This window comes from Aedes albopictus, chromosome 2 (assembly GCF_035046485.1).
Source record: "Aedes albopictus strain Foshan chromosome 2, AalbF5, whole genome shotgun sequence".
NCBI lineage: Eukaryota > Metazoa > Arthropoda > Insecta > Diptera > Culicidae > Aedes > Aedes albopictus.
In genome coordinates, this window is record NC_085137.1 from 208,307,491 (window position 1) to 208,331,054 (window position 23,564).

The 23,564-nt window shown below is 40.0% G+C and overlaps 1 protein-coding gene across 1 annotated transcript; it reads right to left on the reverse strand.

Annotated features, from left to right (window-relative positions):
• Positions 1-1,091: 1,091 nt before the first annotated feature.
• On the reverse strand, positions 1,092-23,091 carry LOC115264939 (ubiquitin carboxyl-terminal hydrolase 3-like). Its single transcript, XM_029869088.2, has 7 exons — positions 22,426-23,091; positions 10,960-11,101; positions 8,983-9,580; positions 8,426-8,926; positions 8,223-8,365; positions 8,009-8,155; positions 1,092-2,678 (listed from the first exon to the last, which is right to left on the reverse strand). Exons 1-7 carry the CDS (start codon positions 22,592-22,594, stop codon positions 2,459-2,461), a joined length of 1,920 nt encoding a protein of 639 aa, XP_029724948.2. The 5' UTR covers positions 22,595-23,091; the 3' UTR covers positions 1,092-2,458.
• Positions 23,092-23,564: the final 473 nt, after the last annotated feature.

Genomic DNA, 23,564 nt, shown 5'->3' on the forward strand with positions numbered 1-23,564 from the left:
CCGGTGTTAAAATTGCTAAAATATTAAATTTAATATTTTTTTCAAATTTCTAAATACCTGTGCTTGTGGTGCCGATAATTACCTGAATAGTGTAACTCGAAAGAACAGCCTATGCAGAAAAGAAGGAAAAACTACGTAGAAAATGTAAGAAATTTTGATGTCGATAATTTACTAAAAAGTGCAATTCGAAAGAACAACCTATGCAGAAAAGAAGGAAAAATGTATGTTGAAAAAGTAAGCAGTTGCGACGCCAATAATTATACCAATCCAATAATCTAAATTGTAAAGGCAAATCATGCTTACTTCCAAAGTTTTTAAGAATTTTTGGCAGGATGTTTCTTTCGGTGATTTCTTACGATTAAATATTTGATTTTTAGCGATTAATATAAACCATTCAGGGTCTCCAGTTAGCTTAGTGGTTAAGGCTATGGATCGCCAATCCGGAGACGGCGGGTTCGATTCCCGTTCCGGTCGGGAAAATTTTCTCGACTCCCTGGGCATAGAGTATCATTGTACTTGCCTCACAATATACAAATTCATGCAATGGAAGGCAAAGAAAGCCCTTCAATTAATAACTGTGGAATTGCTCAAAGAACACTAAGTTCAAGAGAGGCATGCCAAGTCCCTGTGCGGACGTAGAACCATAAAGAAGAAGAAGATAAACCATTCAGAAATAAAACAATAGTTTTATTTTCTCTCTGGAAAATGGTACATTCTGGGGAATGGAATTCTTGGGAATGGTACATTCTGGGGAATGGGTTTCTGGGAAATGGTTTTCTGGGGAATGGTACATTCTGGGGAATGGAATTCTGGGGATTGGTTTTCTGGGGAATGTTATAGAATCTGTATCATTGTGCTTGCCTCACAATATACAAATTCATGCAATGGTAGGCAAAGAATGCCCTTCAATTAATAACTGTGGAAGTGCTCAAAGAACACTAAGTTGAAGCGAGGCAGGCCTAGTCCCAGTGGTGACGTAGAGCCATATAGAAGAAGAAGAAGAAGGTAAGCCGTGTTGGTAAAAACCACCTGATAGTCTATAAAACATAAATTAGCTATTATGGCAATTTAAAAAGTAAAACTACAAACGATTAACTTTTTTAATGTTTATTTTCATTTTTCATATGGATAGCTAGAGAAATTTCACTTCTTAATATATTAATTTTATTAATATAATTAATCTTTCGTACTCTGTTGCTTCCCTTTCTTCTTCGAAAGGATTTGTTTATTTCATTTCTTTCCATTTTGCGAATGTGTAGGTGTGTAATGATATTTTTTTTAGTTTTGTTTTTGTATTTACCAGAACTATTTCCAAAGACGAATCGAACGTTGTGAGACTTTTCTGCCAGTGGTGTGAAGCGACACATAACCTTTCAAATCATTTGCGATCACAATGCACAGGGGACTGCAGCACTCCACTACCAGAAACAAAAACTCCACTTTTCTATGTGTCGGTGTTTCCCAGGAACAGAAAGAAGCTAACCAAATGGTTTGCTTAATGGCTTAAATAAGATCTACCACTAGATTGGATTATTTTTCTGCGGAATTTATTTCGAAATAAATACCTCGCTAAGACATAGTTTTCATTCTCAATTTGTTCACAGCATAAAATTAACATTGCATTGAGCCAGCAATAATGAAAGTTGCAAACTGGACTGGGAATTGGGAACACTATCTAAAATAAGGACAAAAATAGTACACATAATCTAAAGCTATAGATATTTAAAAAAAAAAATCACAAAAACGCAGCGGCCTCTTTGAGAATCTCTAGATTGATGCAAAAAAAAACTCTAATATAAAGGAAAGAAAAAACTCTGGAATCTGACGAAAAGTTTCCTCTCGCAATCACAATTTCTGATGCAGCATGGACATAAAAAGGAAACACATACGCTGATGAACACTCGTTTACACTGCAACTGGATGGCTGGTGGACTGTCTGTGTACCTATGTGTTCTGGAAACGATAAAGTAGGACGATGCTAAAATGCTTCAATCTATCACAATCTAAAATTCTGCTTTTTGGGTGTTTGTGTGGGGGAGAACATAACGTTTTGTTGACGGTCCAACCAAAAAACCGAGTAAACGATGGACCGGAAACCAAGCAACGATTCGATAGGGCATTCCATCAGTTTTTATGGGTAATTTACTACTAGTTTTGAACATCTGCTTTGACATTTGCGTTTTTTTGTTGGCTAAAATTTTTGCTAGTAATGTGACCATCTCGCACCGTTCTCGAATCTGTTTGGCGATGTTTTCCAGAAAAACAGAGAACCCCATTTTAGAGAACCAGAATTCTGCGGTTAGACATGCAATCGTCTCTGCCTACCAGTTTGATGTTTGAGATGTTGTCGGCATCCAGCAGGGCATGCTTCTCAATTACGTTGGTTTTCCTTTTGCTATGCGCGCTCTTTTTTTTTTCTTTCTATATTAATCAGTCTTAAAAGAAGAATAACTTAATCTCAAGACGCGGTCGCCGTTGGAGCCCCACAAGTCATCGTCGAAGAAGGCGCCATCGTCAGCTGCCGGCTGGGGTTGCTGGGATCCCGTTTGATGTAGAACAGGATGTACGGTTTGCACTCGGCCACGGCGCTGCTGCTCACTTCCTTCACCGAGTGGTCGTTGAAGTGCATCCACACGCCGTTGTTGATCGCGTACGAGGTGTAGTGACCGCAGCTGGAACTGGAATTGGAATTGATTGGATAAGATTGATTCGTTTGAAACGTAACGTAAACGGTAACACCTTAGATCTGTGTGGAGCGATGAGTGTAATGATCGAAAACAATGCCGTCAGGAGTTGCACGGTAGTAGTCGGCACCCGACTCAACAGAGGGCGACACTAATCCACAGCAGCAAGATACGGCAGCTTGAAAACGTGTAGTTGCATGAATCGGAACAATATGCGGAAGTTTTGTGCAACTGTCAATAGTGTGGCGCACAAAACTGCGCCAGTGCCTGCCATTTGTAATGACCGGGATGGAACATTGTTGACAGACAAGACAATGCAATGGTGGTAATCAGGTGGCCTAACCTTAAGGATTTTTTTTTTCACAAACTCTTTCAGTAATCTTTAGGACATCCATCCAAGATTCCAGGGATGATATCGAAGAATCTCCTAGTTTTTTTTTCTTGGAATTGTCTTTTGTTCCCTCGGGAATCATACCCGGGTAGAGGAAAAAAGCTCAATAATAGCATGGACGAGAACAGCTTTCCCGGGAAGCTGACTAGACTGATAAGAGCAACGATGGACGGTGTGCAGAACAGCGTAAGGATTTCGGGTGAACTATCCAGTTCATTTGAATCTCGACGGGGACTACGACAAGGTGATGGACTTTCCTGCCTACTATTCAACATCGCCCTGGAAGGTGTTATGCGACGAGCCGGGCTCAACAGCCGGGGTACGATCTTCACGAAATCCAGCCAATTTATATGTTTTGCGGATGACATGGATATTATTGCTAGAACATTTGGAACGGTGGCAGAACAGTACACCCGCCTGAAACGTGAAAGGTCGGACTGGTGGTGAATGCGGCTAAGACAAAGTACATGCTGGTAGGCGGGACTGAGCGAGACAGGACAAGCCTTGGCAGCAATGTTACGATAGACGGGGATACTTTCGAGGTGGTAGAAGAATTCGTCTACCTCGGTTCCTTGCTAACGGCTGACAATAACGTGAGCCGTGAAATACGAAGGCGCATCATCAGTGGAAGTCGTGCCTACTATGGGCTCCAGAAGAAACTGCGGTCAAAAAAGATTCATCCCCGCACCAAATGTACCATGTACAAGACGTTAATAAGACCGGTGGTTCTCTACGAACACGAGACATGGACGATGCTCGAGGAGGACCTGCAAGCACTCGGAGTTTTCGAGCGACGGGTGCTAAGGACGATCTTCGGCGGTGTGCAGGAGAACGGTGTGTGGCGGAGAAGGATGAACCACGAGCTCGCTGCACTTTACGGCGAACACAGTATCCAGAAAGTGGCCAAAGCTGGAAGGATACGGTGGGCAGGGCATGTTGCAAGAATGCCGGACAACAACCCTGCAAAGTTGGTGTTTGCTAACCATCCGGTTGGTACAAGAAGGCGTGGAGCGCAGAGAGCACGATGGGCGGACCAGGTGGAGCATGATCTGGCGAGTGTTGGGCGTGACCGAGGATGGAGAGCTGCAGCTGCAAATCGAGTATTATGGCGACAAATTGTTGATTCAGTATTATCATGAATTTGATGTGAACTAAATAAATGAAAATGAAATAGCATACTTTGATATTGAGATCAAAACATGATATTTGTTTGATTGTTATACGAGATAAAAGATCTAAAAATAATATCTTAAATTCACTCCTGGGACATCATATTCAGATCATATTTAGATCTTGTAAGATCTAACCAATAGCAGCGATTTCAAAATGTTCCAAAACATATAAAAACTAAGTTTTCGGAGATTTTGACATTTATTAGTAATTTTTACTAACCAATAAATCACTATCTCGCTAGCTTGGTACGATCGAAATCTTTTGTCTCCAAAAATATGTATGGTTGATTCAAAAGCCAATATTTTGATCAATGGAATTCCTCTAAGGATCCCTTCTGAAATTTCTCAAGAAACATCTTCAGAAATTTAGAGATTCTTGACATGCACTTGATAGAGCGTGGTTACAGGATGTGCAGGGATTTGTTTGGAAATTCCTCCTATTCTACCAATTGCACAAAGATTTTGCATGTTTTACTTCTGTAATTCCTCCATTTTAATAAAAAATATATACTTATATTTATAAACCGGTACAGGGTTGCAAGAGCAGAAGAAAAACGAATCCACCGCAGAAAAAAAACGGCAACATGAAGAGAGTGTTATTGCTGAAGCGCAGGAAAGTATGGAAAGTATGGACAGGAACGATATGCGGAGGTTTTATGCAACTGTCAATGGCGCGCGGCACAAGACTGCGCCAGTGCCCGCCATGTGCAATGACCGGGAAGGAAATTTGCTGACAGACAAAACAATGGTGGCAGCCAGGTGGAAGGAGCACTTCGAAGATTTGTTGAATGGTAGCAGCGAAGGAGCACCCAGGAACAGGATTAACATAATGGATGACAGTCGAGTCAAGCAGTGGAACCACCAACACTGGATGAGGTTAAAAAGACCCTTAAGGAGCTGAAAAAACAGCAAGGCTGCTGGGAAGGACGAGATCCCGGTCGAACTTCTTAAGCACGGAAGCGAGCAGCTACATCAATCAATCCACCAGATTATTATAAAGATTTGGGAGGATGAAGAATTGCCCACCAGTTGGTTGGATGGCCTCATATGCCCAATCTACAAGAAAGGGTATAGACTGAAGTGTGTCAATTACAGAGGGATTACCCTTTTAAATTCGGCGTATAAGATACTGTCGCGTGTCCTGTTCAACAGACTGTGACCTCCTGAGGAGTCCTTCGTCGGCGAATACCAGGCTGGCCCTCATCAACGACGGATCAAATGTTTGTCCTGCGGATGATCCTAGATAAATTTAGGGAAGATAACTTGCAGACTCACAATCTGTTCGTTGATTTTAAAGCAGCGTACGATTCAGTGAAAAGAAATGAGCTTTGGCAGATAATGTCAGAACTTGGTTTTCCGGTGAAACTAATTAGACTGATACGCACAACGCTGGATGGATCAAAATCAAGTATTCGGATCGCGAGAGGAATGGCTCTATCATCACACGGTCGCACATGCTCCTCGGTTTTGCGGACGATATTGATCTCATGCATCGATCGTAGGGCAGTGGAGGAAGCTTATGCTCCTCTGAAGAGAGAGACAGCGAGGATAGACTTGACGATTAACTCTACCAAGACGAAGTACATGATAGCGGGTAGAGACAGAAGCAGGGCTAGTGGTTTTAGTGCTGAGGTAGTGATTGATGGGGAAGTGTTTGAAGTTGATGAAGAATTTGTTTATCTTGACGTTTCCCGTGAAGTGAAAAGGCGTATTGCAGCTGCGAATAGAGCCATTTACGGATTACGGAGCCAGCTTAGGTTCCGTAACTTGCAAACGCAAACAAAATTGGCTCTGTATAAGACGCTGATTCTTCCGGTTGCCCTCTACGGTCACGAAGGAGATAGAACGAAAAGCTTTTGGAGTTTTTGAGCGCACAGTGCTGCGGACAATTCTCGGTGGGAAACAAGAAAATGGAGTGTGGCGCAGACGCATGAATCACGAGTTGTACCAAGTGTACGAAGATGCGAATATTGTAAAATGTATAAAATACGGCAGACTTCAGTGGGCTGGACACGTAGTGCGAATGTCGGAAGAAAGAATAGCGAAAACAATATTCAGCAGAGAACCCGGTAGAGGCAGGCGACTTCGTGGGCGGCCGCGAACTCGCTGGCTGCACGCGGTTGAAGAAGATCTACGATCCCTACACGTTCGGGTTAACTGGAGGAACATCGCCAAAGACCGACGAAGGTGGTGCTCTGCTATTCGCTCGGCGTTAGAGTAAAGTTACTTTGTAGCCAACAAGGTATCAAGGTAGGTATTTATATACATGAATGAATTTGAGCAGGAATTCCTCCAGGGATGCTTTTAAAAATTCGTTTCAGAGATTCTTTCAGAAATTTCTTTACACATTTAGACTTTGGCGATGTCTTCAGGAACTATTCCAGAGTTTTTTTTATTTCGAGAAAATTATTCAAAAAATCCTTCTAAACTTTGTACTGCGATTACTTTGGAAATGCTTCTAAGAATTTCACCAGGAATTCCCATAGCAACTTTCAATTTCTCCAGAACTTCTTAGGGATTCTTCGTCTTTCTGAAGTTCCACAAGGCTTTCCTCCAGAAGTTTCACAAAGAATTATGTAAAAAAAGTTGCGTATGAGTTTTTTTTTTAGAAAATCCTCCAGAGATTGACCCTAGTTTTTGGGGACTTTTCTAAATTGTTTCCCCAAAAGGTCCTTCGGATTTGGCCTTAAGCATTCTCTCAAACGATTTTTCAAGGATTTATTCCAAAACTTTCTCCGGGGTTTGCTTTAGAAATTGCTCCAAGGATTTTTTGTTTTAGAAAATATGAATTTCTATCAGAAAATCTTTCTGGAATTTCTTTTTTTTTAATATGAGACCCTTTCGGGAATTTTCTGCAGGGATTCCTATAGAAACTGCCCTTGGGGCTCCTATACATTTTTTTTTCGAAGGATTCTCTCAGAAGATCTTCCATGGCTTTTATTATAAATTCGACAAATAATTTCTTCAGAAATATCTGCCGCAAATCTGTTTTGAGTGTGTAGGTATTCCACCAGGGGTTTCCAGGTGTTTCTCCTGGAATTTCTTCAGAAAATCCATCTATGGATTCTTGAAGAATTACTATTTTTTAGAAATTCTTTCAGGAATTCATTTATGTTGAAAACCGAAGCAATCGTGCACCCCATGTAGCAACCCCGCTACGCCCCTGACAACCGTGGAGTGAAGCGATACATACCAACTAGGGTTGTTACAAAATTTTCTCATTCCTAATCGAACCACCAATTAGTTTAGACGTGTTTATTAATAAACGTTAGTTCCTGTTCAACCCGGCCTTGTTCTTCGTCTCCAAACCTCTGCGACATCGACAATTTAGAATTTTCTTCTGACTTGTATTAATCCTTCTGAAAATTCTTCAGCGATACTTTTGGAAATATTTTTAGAGACTTCTTCAATATTTCTACAATTTCTTCTAAAATTTCATCAGGGATTTCATGAAAAGTTGTTCCATGGATTCTTTCAGGAGTTGTTCCAGCAGTTCCTTCAAGAATCGCTCAAGCGATTCCTTCAAAGATTCCTCCAGGAGTTGTTTCCATAGGAATGTACCAGTGAAGGGGCGCTGAAATAGGGGCACCTTGACTCTTTTATTTTACCATGACAGCACTGGAAATATATTATCACACATTTTGCCAGTAATCTTCCGAAGCATTAAAATGATCTTTTTATGGAATTTGGTACAATTTTTGGAATTCAATCAGCTTAGAGGTGAACCATCAGGTATCAGTATCTTCATGTGTCTCACTTACCCGTTTCCATGATGCACAATAACTGCCGCCAGATCGTAAATATTACAGCTGGAATTCGAACGCCTCGTTTCCGGACCATTGTTTAGTACGAACTTCGACATATCCAGTGCATTGATTGGGAACGATATCCTCAAATCGATTTTGGTTCTGCAAATGGAGATCAAAATGTAAGCCGGTCATCTAGTGATCTAGATTATTTCAGTCACGCTCTCACCTGTAGAAATTGTTCCATCTAAAGCGCTTTATGTGTAAGCATAGAACGTTCGGTAATCTGCGGATCCAAAATCGTTTGGTGGACTTTTGCTTGCACTTACATGAACTGCAATAGTACAACTCTGTTTCGGTGAGTTCTTCCACCTAAAAAATCGAAATCATTCGAACCAAACTCTCGCAAACATACAAGAACCAACACCATACTTCCGTAAAACTGTCCAAACAGTCGGTAATGTTGCACGTCGGAACGTTCCCATCTTTGTCCTTCTCGGCGCCCTCGGGCGGGTCCTTGTTGTAAAACTTCTCCGGAATGTCCAGCGAAAGGTCCAGGAAAGGGTCGTGCTTTTTGCTCTCCATGCCACAGATTAGACAACGTACCTCACTCTGCAGGATGCCGCCGAAAACGTTGGTCACTATCGAGTTTCGCCCTTTGGACTGCAGGTGACTGAGGGCCGGAATATTGTACGGGTTACTTCTCGTTTCACTGGCCTTCTGCGCCGCTGTGCTGGACGATATTTCTACTGGGAATGATACCTGCTGTAGCTCGGTATGTAATCGATCCAGCATGTAACGCAGGAACTCGTGTGCATCGTGCTGGCGGTGACCCCGGAACTGGGGCACCACCTTCCAGATCACCAGGAATAAACACTCTGGTGAGATCGCTCCTTTGGAGCCATCTCCACCCTGACTGAGATTCAAAAGAACCTGGAAGCACAGAAGACGTTGGCCTCGTGAAACTTGGTAAAAACAACAAATCTTACCTTTCGCAGCTCCTCCACCACAAACACGTCGTCAAGGTTCTCCTTCATGCTGCGCGATTGGTACGCTTTCTGTTTGTGTTTGCCCGTCTCCAGCGAGGGCATTGTGTTGAAATAATCGCTAAACTTCTGAATGTTACTCAGCGATTGTAATACTGAATTCATGAAGCATGTATTCCCCAGATTCCGCAGACCCACTACTCGCCGCATCGACTTCCGCTTGGCCGCTCCTCCTCCGCCGCCGCCACCACCAGCCGTGCCATTTTCGTTGTTGCTGTCGCTGGAGATCGTCCGCTTGCGTGGTCGCAACTTTCGGATACTTGGCGAGGACGCAGTGACTCCGCTGCTGGTGCTACTGTTGGTGGTGGTATTGGTGGAGGACGACGATACTGATGAAATCGTCGAAGGTTCCTCCCAGCCGGAATCACTCGACGACGAAGTACTGCTGGCCGACTCCTGGCCCGATTTGGATGAACTGATTTCCTCCATCGTGGAGGAAGTCTCCGATACGGTATCTCCGTCGCCGTCCTTCAACTCTTGGCGAATTTCCTCTAGCGTGTTGTCGGGTGTATCGTTTACAACGAATTCATCGCATTTGTAGCTGAAAGATAGGTAGGGGTAAGCGGGGCATAATGAGCAGGTGGGGCATAATGAGCACCTTGTATTTTCACTGTAAATCTTCAAATTAACCAAACAAATTGCTTGATTGTAGCCTTATTATCTAAAATCCAATGAGTTGATGACAAAACATTAGTCAAAAAATCCGTTTACCTTGAAAAATTTATCAAAATGTGTAAAGTGGTCATGTACTGGGAAAATATTATAAGAATCAGGTGACCTAAAATAAGGTTTTGGGTATCGAAATCACTACTTAGTGGGCATCTATCGATTTTCTTGATATTCCCTAGACCAATGAAATGTATTTGTAACACTTTTCAACTATTTGTATAATTATTTTGTTGAAAACATATGCTTCAAAGAGTTGGTAGTAAGGTGGGGCAGAATGAGCAACTAGTGAAAAAATAATGAAAATGGTAAACATCTTCAACAAACAAATTTTAATTTTGGGTTGCTCTGTTTTGATGCATATAGTAAGGTTTTGTCTGTAACTTTTAATTTATTAGCTTTAAAATTTCAGTATCTGTATATTATCACCGTTTAAAAATTCCTCAATAGAAGACACATTGGAACCCCACGGTTCCCTACAAATTAAACCCCGTAATCCCTTCAAATTCTCATTGATTGTGGCCGGTATGCTTTATCATTGACAAGAATAGTCAATTAGCATTTGATTGTGTACAAAACTGATATTGATCATCCTGCCCCACCTAGGGTGCTCATCATGCCCCACCCCCAAAACCCAACTCGCGATTTTATACGTTTTTAATAACATAAAATTCTACAACATTTATAACTTTATTCGGAATTTCAACGATTAGCTTTTGTCATTTAAGGCTCAAATGAGGATTGAACGTTAAAATTACACATTGGTTGCACTTAATTTACTTGATTTGGTGGCAAAATGCTTAAGCTGCTCATTATGCCCCGCCTACCCCTACAGTTAGTAGGGTCCTTAATCCCTACCAACTATAAGACACCTACATTGCCAAAATATGGCCAAACACTGTGCATTATAAATGCTACGTAATAGCTGTCAGATTTAAAGTAGCAGTTTAATTGCTAATTTAGATCATATTAGCAGTAGAACTGCTATGATACAGCAGATAGCAGGTAAAATGCAGTTAAAAAACTGCAATATGGCTTATTTAAATGCTCATTTGTTACCTGAATGTGCAACATCGTTGCACTTATTTAAAAACTTCTATTAAATATCTGGGTTATCATTGCAAGCTCTTTGAAAGAAGGTACAGAGCATCCTGCCCGTCCCAATTGCATACATGGGTCACTCAAATCCCCTCGCAAACCCTAATAGTTATTGTTGTTTCTTGGGTTAGCCAAGTCTCCCTTTAGAATACGTACCAGTAAACCGACAAATTGACTGTGTTGATGCAAATGCTGTGGTTCTGTTTCGAAGAGTGCTTCAAAGCGTGCCCGCTTTCGTACCGTCCACATCGCACCGATCCACACTGCAGACACATCCAGTTGTCTTTGCCGGGACATTCTAAAATGAATTGGAAAATTTTTAGGAATTCTCACCATAGAATTAAATAAGGATGAACACTACTGTAAAAAGGTACAGAAAATTGTCTGCCAGCACTGCCAATCAAACTGATAATATCAAAATTGGAAGCTTTTGCTCTCAGTGTCTCTCTCATGCTCTTAAGAGTCAACACTCTCTCTAAGTCTCGATTATGCATTTGGGTGTGTGTTTGAAGTTGATTCACACGGTTGTTGTGTATATGTTGTGTATACGTCTCCAGCTCGGTCTTACAACTTCTCGATCGTATACACGAACACACATTGAGCAATCATATGATGAATAAAACCCCCTTACACTGCTGGCTGCAGCCATCGCACTCCCCGCAACACTTCTGGACGCAAACACTTCATTCGACGTCGGAGGAAACAAAGCGAAACAAAAGCAATTCCCATTCAATGAGATTTAAATGGAAGACCCTACCGTGAATGGTATGTTATCTTTCTCCCCCTACTCCAATATCAAGAAGGTATATTAGGTGAAGTATAAGCACTTCGAAGCGTATGATATAGAGCAACATTGAGATTTGAGAAAATACGCATCCCTATCTGAACGTAGCAATGAAAGTTTGCGAATAAAAAAGTTTTTTGGCAAAGTACTTTTCTAAAATAACGTGATTTCTTTACGAAATGAACTTATTCTTATGGTAAATTTAAATATATAAACCAAATTGAAATGAATCAAACTTTTAAAAGGCAAAAAAATGAAAAAAAAGGCATTTGAAAAACGAATATGCTTTTGATAAATTGAAGCAAAATAAAACGTTAAAAATGATACAAAGATACAGCCACTATCGCTGTTAGTTCTTTACGATCTAACAATTACAATTCATACCATGAATGTAAACGAAAACAGGGTATCGAATAAAATCTTGGATAGACACAAATTTAAAATTCTAATTCAAATAGAGATTAAAAACATGCAAAAACAAATCAGATAGTAGATTCCACAAGGGAACTGACAGTTCTATTGATAGCTGTATAAAATAAGCATGATAAAAAAAATGTCAATAGGTCGGCACGGCACATGAGAGAAAAGTGCGACTTTAATTCTCCGCAGAGGAGCACCAAATTTGCTATTCCATTAGCAACATTTCCCATTATCATTCGTCTCCCAGCCCAGCACAAACGCTCTTTTGCTGTGCTGAGGTGGTGTGGATTCGGAGGGACCGAGTTCGTCATCACGGACTGGCAGAGATACAGATGTATACCTACCTAGTACAGGAAGCTTTTTCTACAAATTTATTATGCATTTCGTCTTGCCATGCCTTACGGTGGTCATAGCTATGTGCCTATTTGTAAAACAGATAACGCGAATGTGTTGGTGCTAGTGGTAGTTCTAAGGAGGGTAGGTGAACCTTAAACCCCCCTTGTTTCAACATCAATAAGGTTATATGAAAGTCTAGTAACATTGGGTATGGATATTTCTTAGGATGATACGAATCACTTCAGAATTCGTCTCAGTTGGTCGTAAGTAGATTTATTTTGGACAGCGGCCCGTTTTGCAAGAGTAAGAGTTCAGATTTCCGGTCGGTCCAGGCTAATTTCGATATGTCATAGTACCAGCCACGCGATATACGAATGCAAAACGGTCGCTAGGAAAAGAAAACATTCAGTTTGTAACTATACGAATGATCAGAAAACAGTTAAGGACAGACGTCTTGAAATCCTGCTTCAATAGTGCATCAAAACTTCAGACGCACAAAACTCAAGAAGCCTTCAAACATCAGAGCATTTTATTATTTTGTTCTTGCTCACTTTAAAATGAGATGCTCAGGTGTGCTGGTTTTGTTTACGAAGAGATTTGTGCCCTCGAAATCGTGAGTAGGTGCCAAAGTCGGCCATTGTGGCGGCCATTTTGGGATTCTAACAAGTCTGTCCTTAAGCTGAGAAGCAGCTTGTGGATTACTTTCTTTTAGAAATTCCCGCTTCTGGGGATTGTTCCAGCAATTACATCCAATCCATTGGGGAATACCTTCTGTGAATTCCTCTAGATTCCATTATGAATTCCCACTGAGAATTTCTACAGAAATTTCTTCAGAACATTCTTTAGGGATTACAATATTGAAACATTAGATTAGTATGGGGATTCATCAGAGAATACCTCCTTGGGATCAATACAGGTGTTGAATCTAGGTATTTCTCCAAGAGGATTGTCAGAAAAAACATCATAAAAATTTCAAGAAGCCAGGCTTACTCATATAGTTGAACCTAGTACAAATTTTTCGCAGAATCCTGTGTAAATGTTCAAAACGATATACGTTGGCTCACTACCGCCATCTACTCAACTGATTGCGACATTACATCTAACTTGAATGCAAGAATAGTTCAAAGATCCACTTTCATTCAAGATCAAATACAATCTTGAATGTAAAATTGCGTAGTGCATGTAATCTTGAAAGCGATCACTGACTATCGATCACTGCGCCATCTCTAAATGATTGCCACATGAGTTTCAGCTGCTCGTTACATACAAAATGGCAGTTGAGCATTTTTACACACATTGCCAATATAATCATAAACGTCTGTTATCTGTGATCCAACATTGAGGTCGCAATCTTTTTTGTCGATAAGGAGTTGCTCCTCTGTTATTTCAAGGACAGTTGCATTAACGAACAAAACCAACAGATGCTTGTGATAAGCCTCATCCTCAGTGCTGGCATTCCTATATTTTTGCAATCAAGCAATACAAGCGCCAACAACGTTCGCATGCAGCCTGTTACGTGTGTCCGCAACCAACAAGGAGAAGACGATGTTCCTGGTTTTATAATATGTTTGTACAGCCTGGATTCGCTGGTCCACGCTGAAACCGCTTTAGCCCCACGTTCGTTGGGGGTTAGATTCTGCGCGTATCTTACCGTATTCCAAAAATCAAGTCAATTGGCTGAAAATTGGCTGAGCTACAGCACTGCCGGTGGAAGCATAGTTGTCACATGTGCATTTTTGGCAATATTAAGATTTTGCAGCCCATGACCATGTATCATGGATTACTATCATATAGGGAAATAAAAATAGGTAGTTTGTTCCGAAGATTGTTGAAAAAATGCAACGCCGATTTGTCACATTCTGAAAAGTGGACGCATAAGCGTCCTTTTTCATTGGAAATCCTATGAAATTTTAAAATCGCTCTAAAACAAAAATTAGTGCTCAAATTCAAAATTGGTTGATGTTAGAACACGATTCGGCATTTATGCTTCATAGTTGAGAGAATTTACTTTTTCGAACTTTGGACGCGATTTTCTCGATTGTCTGTTTTCGCACATGTGACATTTATGCGTCCACCGGCAGACTGCACAGCAAGTGCCCAAAATATGTGCTCCTGCCCAAAAGGTCCCAGACCCTTAATTGGGTTGTTTAGTGAATAAAATATTGCTATTTTCTATATCCTAGTCGATAGAGCTCATTTTTCTGAGTATAACGTGATTTTATTGGATTCCAATAGCTTTATTATGATGGTTAAAATAACAAAACAGTTTTAATTTTCATCGATAGAATGACAGTTCAATCGATAAAATGACAGTTCGACCCGAACAAAAAAATTTTCCCATACAAACTTTAAATGCATTCCCGCACTCCAAAAATTATGAAATGTTGGATTCCGACTAATGTTTGGGTGGAGAATCTGATTATAGAATAATCCGGATACCCCGAAGAACCCAATTGTGAAAAATCTCAAGGAAAAAAATCTGGAGCAGTTTTAGGATAAATAACGGAAGCAGCCTTAAACAAAAACTTGAAGGAATTCCAAGGACATTTCTAGGTGAACTTTGGGAAATATTTATGAAAAATGCTAGTTTTTGTAAAAGTTCATAGATAACTTCAGAAGAATTTTTAGATTTAATGAAATCCTTCGTGAGCAACTCCAGAAGGAATTTAGGGAATTACTTCACTGACATCTTCAAGAAACTCTAGGAAAATTACAAGGAAAAGTTTCAGGAAAAATCCCCAAACCATTCTAGGAGAAATACTAGGAAAAGATTCATTAGGAATGCCAGAAGTAGCTTCAGGGCAATTCCAAAGGCAAATCCAAGAAAAGTTCATGGGGGTGTTCCATGGGAATTCTGGAAATAGGGTGGGGCGGGGCAAGATGGGTCACCTAAGGATGCATCACCATAATTTTGTAAATACAAATCGTATTGGTTTGTATTCGTCCGCTACTCTTTAATACACTAGTTAGCTATGCTAAAAGTCGATAAAAAGATCATTAAACACAAAATATGATGTTAAACAAGCAGTTTTAAAAAGTGATCGATTTTGCGCCGTGAAAAAAGGGTGGGGCAAGATGGGTCACCTTTTAGGTAATTCACATTTTCTCAACGAAAAACGTCAAAATATAAGATTTGTTCCACATTCATATATGCTCCATATCCATGAGCCATTTTACGAGACGTTTCGGATCAGCTGATCGCTCATTTCATGAATGAAAATTTGACAGGAGGTTGCGCCCAAGCCCGTGAGTGTTAATATCAATATCAACACTGTTGTCGTTTCGTAAAATAGAATATACTGAGTAAACAAGAGCTACTAGTAAACATTTTATAAATTTATTTGGAATATAAAAAACTTTACGATTCGAGTGGTCCTCAGGCGACTTGAAAATCGATGTTTTCACTAAAAAATTATCATAATTTTATGTTATAATTTTAAGCGTTCATTCCGCTTGATTGAAGTCAATTATGAGATAGTCTTGTAATAAAAAATAAATAACTTTTGAATGCTCCAAATATACGTTCAAAATTGAAGGTGATTCATCTTGCCCCGCGGCCGTTTATATGGAGATTATATGGGATGTATCGCATAAGAAAAATGGCTAAAAACCATTTTATTTTTCATTTCCAATGAGAGTGAATAATTTTTCAATCAATGCTCCAAACTTTTGTATATTCATGCTGGTCATCTAACAAAATTATCAACATAATCAAAACATGAGTAATGCGCTCGAAAATGGCACTGACCCATCTTGCCCCGCCCCACCCTACTAAAAGAATCTCCAAGAAAAAAATGGACAAGCAGTTTCAAGAGAAGCTTTTGAAGCAGAAAAAATCTCAGCATACATTTTTGGAGCCATCCAGAAGAAATTCATATAAAAGTAGCATAAGAAATTCCTGAAGTGGCTTCAAGGAAATTTTAAGGATGGCACCGAAATTGTTAGTTTAAATTTGAAATACTGAAATTTAAAGTTAAAACTCAAACATTTTTCTAATCTTTGTACCGACTTTTCGAACCCTCTAAGCTGTAATTAGTTTACAAGATTACAAATGGTAGTCGAAATACGCGTATCTGTCAAAGGAAAAGCAAAATAGGGCGGAATTAAAAGGTACGAATTACGAAACTGATTATAGAGTGTCCCAGAAAGTATGGGCACAACTTTGTATATACAATAATTTTCCAAACAAACAACTATTTTTATATTTGTGTATGTTTATTTAAAGTATTTTCATTGATAGGGTATCGCGCTACTTGGGCGGTGGCTTCTATATTCGTCTATTTTCCACTATAACTCAGTCAATTTTGAATCAATTGACTTGAAATGTTGTACACGGGTAGATACTATACCTATCTCACTGCATTCCAAAAATTGTGTCAATTGGTTCAAATTTGACTGAGTTATAGTGGAAAACAGACGAAAATAGAAGCCACCGCCCAAGTGGCGCGATTCCCTACATGTGAAGAGTTCATACTTGAAAAACGGGATTTTGTATGCAGAATGTTTAAAAAGAAAAAACAACTTTCTAAACTCCTGCAAAAACTACTTTTTTACTTCGAATGAGTGTAATCAAATTCGTACCTTTTAATTCCGCCCCAATTGCTTATCCTTTGACACTGGAGAGTGGATAACTGACACTGAGGAAGATTACAAGTGGTAGTCGAAATACACGTATCTGTCAAAGGATAAGCAATTAACGCGGCATTAAAAGGTACGAAACTGATTACACTTATTCGAAGAGGGTATTCTGCTTAGAGGGTTCGAAAAGTCGGTACAAGATACTTTTTTACGATTTTATCAAATAGGGAAGTGGAACCATCTCGGCAGGGGTCCTATTTTAGGCACTTTTCTGCTTCAACTCAGCTAATTCTGAACCAATTGACACAATTTTTGGAACGCGATGAGATAGGTATAGTATCGATAGTATCTAGCCTTGTACAAAATGTCAAGTCAATGGGTTTGGAATTGACTGAGTTATAACGAAGAGTGCCTAAAATACCGGCCGCTGCCCAAGTGGTTCGCTACCCTACAAAAATTCGAAACATTTTTTTTCCAATTTTTTCGGCATGATATATTCAAAAACATGTTTCCTCGGATGCATGATTGACATTTTTTTTATAAGAATATGTTGTGGCTGTGCGTACGAGCACTTTCATATATTGAAAAAACTGAAAAAAAAACACATTTTCTATTTTTGGATAATGCCTGGTTTAGACAGTGCAAGTGACTTGAATGCAGGTGACTTGAATGCGAATTGAACGTGTAAACACCATCGTTCATCTCAGTTGAGCAACTGACTTGACTTGAACGAAAGTTGAACATGTTCAACTTTTTTGTTCAAGTCAAAAGAAAACATCACACTTGCCCCGTCTGCTAGCATTGGGCAAGTCTGGCTGAGACATCGATTTTTGTGAATCGATTCGAATCGGATCAGCAGAATCGATTCACCGATTTAATCGAATGCTTTGAATCGATGTTTTTATATCGATTCGATACTATAAATTTTATAAAATATTGCAAGGCTATAAAATGGTTCGTTTGCTGCATGTAGTTCAAGTATGTTTTATTTGTGCACATCAAACACTTCGCGAATCTGATTCGAAAATAGAATAACGTTGAGACAGTATTCTGAAAAAAAAATTGTATCGAAAGAAAAATCCTGAGATCCTGAGATTCCCTCGAACTCGGAGAAGTACTCCCATATAGTACTGGGATAAATTCCCGCAGACTGCTGAGAGAAACTCCTCCAGAATCTTTAAAGAGAACCCTTTCTGAAAGGAGTTGTTCTAGAATTATGTGATAGATTTCTTCAGAATGCTGAAAATACACCAGAAGAGAAAGCACTCTTCCGGTATCCTGGTAGGAATTCCTTCTGAATTCTATTAAGGATTTTTCTATAATCCTGTGAGAGATTATTCCATATCTATGAGACGGATTGTCTCAGAGTCCCGTGAGGAATTCTCCCAGAATCCTGTGATAGATTGTCTCAGAATCCTAGTAGAAGCTTTCCCTTGAGATTCTCCCAAAATGTTCCAGAATCCTTAGATGAATTCTCCCAGAGGAATTACAAGAGCAGTTCTTCCACATTCTTGAGATAAATTGTGAGAGATCCTCACAAAAACATAATTCGGATTCCTAAGATGAATCCCCCATGAAACTTGAAAGAAATGACCCTGAATCTTGAGAAGGGTAGCTTAGAACCAGTGCTGAAAAATTCATTTCGTCATATCGAAATTCAATCACCTATACAGCTCATTTTAGAAGCTGAACCTGAGAAAATGGTATATGAAAAACTTGTGAGGCTGGTCCAGTTCTGCAAGAAAGTCACGGAAAAACCACTATTTTTCGAATATTTAAGGTAAATGTCACGGACTACCTTTGAAAAATGCAAATGATATTCACGGTGAATATCATTTGGTATTTTTCAAAGGTAGTCCGTGACATTTACATTAAATATTCGAAAAATAGCGGGTTTTCCGTGACTTTTTTGCAGAATTGGTCTAGCCGCACAAGTTTTTCATATACCATGTTCTCAGGTTCAGCTTCTAAAGTGAGATGCAGGTGGTTGAATTTAGATATGTCGAAATGAAATTTTCAGCACTGCTTAGAACCCTAAGAAGGATTACTCCACCATCCTGAGAAAGGTTCACTCAAAATACTAGGCGGGATTGCCAAAAAAACTGAGATATACTCTCACAGAAGTATACGAGATAGGACCCCAGAATCTTGAGAGAAATATCCCTCGAATCCTGACGGGGATTACCCCAGACAGCCGAATTTTCAGAAAATCTGGGAAAGAGTATCCGCAGAATACTAAGTGATATTTCCCCAGAATCTTAAAAGGATTTTACGCAGAATCCTGAGACGAATTCTAGTGATCCTATGTGGGATTCCTCCATAATCCTAAGAAATATTCCCCCACAATTCTGAGAGGAATTTCGTCACAATTCTGAGTATGCTGAGTAAGGTTCACCCAGAAGTCTGAGAGGTATCCTCCTAGAATCTTGAGAGAAATTCTCCTGTAGTATTGGAAGACATCCCATTAGAATCCCCAGAGATTGCCCCATAACCCTGAGAAGGCTCCTAAGAGGAGATCTTCCACATTATTAAGAAACATTCATCTAGAATCCTAAGAGGCATTCTCAACAAAAAAAAGTGTTCGGAATCTATTTGGAATCTGAAAAAAAAAATTAATATTTTTGAATATTTAAAAAATCGATTTGATCGATTTCGTGGGGCTTCAACATCGATTCAAAAAATCGATTAATCGGAACAAAAACATCGATGTTGCGAACATCGATTCAAAATTGCCCAACGCTAGTAAACCCAACATGACTTCTGCCGGTATCGCTAAAGATTATGTAGACGAAATGAGATTTACTAAAGATACTACAACACTAGAATAAACTCTTGCTGAAGATACAGCAGAAGAAACTAAGAATTACCGCAACATCTTTGGGATGAAGAACGTCGATGGATTTAGTTACAATACGGTGCCCTGCCCTTCAGTTCAGAGAGGGTTTGGGCAGCGTCCTGCCAACTCGGTCGAGGCAGGATTCTTGGGAGAACAAGTAAGGGGTTGTTGAAAGATTATGTAATGTTATTCATTGTGTAATTAAAATCTAATCTTTCCTAAGCATGTTACGTAATATTTGAACAGCTTCATCAACGCTGATATTCTAAAGGGCTAGAATGATGCATTGAGCTTGTAGTGATCCCTTGAAGATGGGATGTAAATCATTATCTCGCGATCGCGTGTTTTAGTACTTTATGGAAAGGGTACATTACATAAACGAACCATTTTAAAAACACATCCGATATGTTACAATATTTAATGATTTGCTATCCATGTCCGTGGAACCATTCTGAATAGCCATTGAGTGAATACACTGGATTGTTTTATATTTTCATCTTGCGAATCGACCAGCCATATAGAAACTGAATCCAGTGTATCACCACAGCCTCTGAAACTACTGTACTGAATAACAACTACTAATCATATTCTTTCCTTTCCTTCTATTCTTTTCCTTTCTTTTTACATGAGCAAAATAACTTCTCCGAGTATTACTATCACCACGCCCGAAGGCAAAACACCATGCATCATAAACAGCGGAATCGAATGAAGAGGAATCGTGAGTAAAAATCATAAAAACACCTAAGGTAAGAACGTAACTATTCTGTTTCCAACGTGTGATTAACCATCAAATAGATTCACTGGTCACGTGTAAGACGGATTTTTGACGCCGGAACGTCGCGGCTTGACTAAATTCGACAGAAATGGTTCACTACTTGACTAGGTTGACATCGTGACAGGTTCTATACGTTGACGTTTTCAATGTAGTTGGCATTAAAAAAATAAGACAAGTTTGCTTACAGTTGAAGCTTTTATGTTAACATTCAAATTAACTGCTATTAGAAGATTATGAAGGAAATCATTATTTTAAAATGAATTAATTTCTCATTTTTATAGATTCCGTTAGGGATGAGTACACCATAGTTGATGAATGATCTGTATTAGTTTTAATTGCTAATACAATAATCAACTAACCGACCTTGCCTTACAACCTTACTTAGACGATATTATGACAATAAAAGCAAAAGAGCAGGAGTTATGTTGCTTTAAACAATGGTGTGATCAGAATTAAAACTTAATTTTGTTCTTTTGTCAGGATCTAGAAACATGGAAAACTGTAGTAATTTAAATGTAATATAAACTATGTTATGATACGGTGGACATAAGGATAATTCAGACTTCATAGGGATACAAGAGATGAACACAGAAAAGCAAAAGACGACTAGCGACGACATAAGATACATTAACTGTATATTAACATAAGGCGTTCGACTGATAAGTTCTGTCCACAACATCGAATGGAAGCTCAAAAAGAGAGTTATTTGAAGATGATTCCAGTGCTGTAGATGACCAACATCGGTTCATCATAACAAAATTGGTGTTTAACTTGAAATAACTTTCAGAATGCACAATGTAACTTGGGATATTTTTTGATTATTGTTTGGAGATGATGTCAGAAAAACTAGTTGCCCATACCGGCTAAAAACGCTAGTTCTGATGATTGTCACTGAGTAGTCTTCAAAAGTATCAGAACATTACATTTTTAGAGCTTCCACAAAATACGGGTGGGATGGGAACAGTAAGCGACACTGTATTTTTTGATAACTACTACGACCCAATACTAAATACTGCACACTTTGCTCAAGTTGACGACATCGTCTAGTCCATCGTGAGTATTGGTCCTAGTAGGGGGAAAGTTGGGAAAGGGTCCAGGCTTTGCTATCAGCTGTCCTGCAGCTCCACCTGGTCACTCTACAAAAAAAAAAAAATACGGTGCCCTGTACTGAACTATTATCGCCCTCCCTTACCACCCCCAAGATACGCCTATGCTTCATGTGCGAGTGAGTTGGTGCGCTCGGGTGGATGTGAGAATTGAATATGCGTAGACCTACACTAGCAGCAGCAGCATTGGCAATGTTGAGCTTCTAGGAGTCCTCTCCATTCACACAGAGACCTGCTGCTAGCTAGGCCTTATGCCATAATCATCACTGACGGATCATCATCATCATCATCATCGCATCACTCTGTCTAGATCTTTAGCCACAACTCCAACAAATAAGGGGGGCCACCAATGACGACGTTTCGACGGTCTCAGACCCCGAAAAAAGCAGACTGCTGCTCGTCGTTGTTCTCGTTGCAAAGAGCACTGGCAAGGTGAAGGTGCGGACGAGGAAAAAAAGAACCCTGACGACCGAGAGCGCTGCAGCAATGAATTATTTTGCCTTATGATGTAATATCGATTTTTTGTTTATCCAAGCGCAAAACCTGGATCCAAGATGGGGGGACAGTGCGTAAAAGCTTAGATCCGAATGGTAGGAATTCAGGAAGATGTTCTGACGGTGGAGAATCGCTTCGCATGAGGGAAAAACTGATTCCAAGGTTACGCGAGACATTGCCCTCACCCGCTGCTGGAGGTAGCGCAGTTTAATAGTCCATTTTGTTCCAATTGCGCTGAGCAGACAATTTTCCTTCACTGTATTTTCTGTACACTTCATGTGATATTAATTACCTGCACATTTCCACAATTTCGAAATCGCTACTGGAGAAGTAGCTGGAGGAGGTGTTCCCGTTTCTGGTGGGACCGTCGTCGCGATCGGGGGTACACATACGGCCATTTTCAGGTTTCTCACCGCATCCTTCCGGAGGACGACGTTATCACCTATGTGGGGACAATCCATTTTGCCTGCCGGACCGACGATTTACGACGGCTATTTTCGTATCCCAGTATATCCAATTTGAGCCTGCTGCTGCTGTTCCCGTTCTTCTTCGACTGACTTTCGGACTACCGCAGCACACCTTTACCTTCACTCACGACTGACACAACCCCCAGAAACTTTCCACTACACGCACTTGCGATGGGATCCGACGGGCCCTTCAAGCTCCGATGAAATTCTACTCCCGAAAAACACTGTGGTTCCTTCGATTTCCAGGTTATACTCCCGTTGCTTGCAGAATGATTTTTTTTCCTCGGCTAATTTATTTGCTGATGGTGGCTTTTTGCTTGCTTCGCTAGCTGGCAATAATCTATAGCTTTCGCAGTAGTTGAGAGAGCTAGAAAAATCACACGAAACAGCGAGGTACAAAGGAAAACGAGAGGAAAAAACGCGATACTCGCTGCTAGCTAGAGGACTAACTGCGCGTTCTGGTACACGCACACAAATGCGAAGCGGGTGGTCGAGTCGAACGGAGTCGGACGACGACAGCAACGAACGAAAATGTGTCACGCGCTTAAAACTGTCGCATCGAGATGTTGCGCCACACGTTTGACAGGGAGGGAGCAAGGTCGTGATTCGCGACTTCGAAGTTGCAGGATATGCGGAACCCGGTCAACCAGTTCACTAACTTCGTTAAAATTATTTACCAAAATATAAAGATTAATGTCGTCCATTCTTTACTCATTATTTCGTTACATATCAAGCATAACTTTTCAACCCGACGTAACTCGAGAATGTAAACAAATCCGGGTTTACTACTGCATGCATGATTCATAAAGCAAATTGAAGAATCCACATCACTGTTTGATGATTTATTGCTTATTTTTTTAACTAAGCATATTTTTCGAAACGACGTATCTAACTATTTTGATGTTTACAACTTTATAATATACTTTATAATATAGTATACTGATAGATGCACCGCTTTGATATA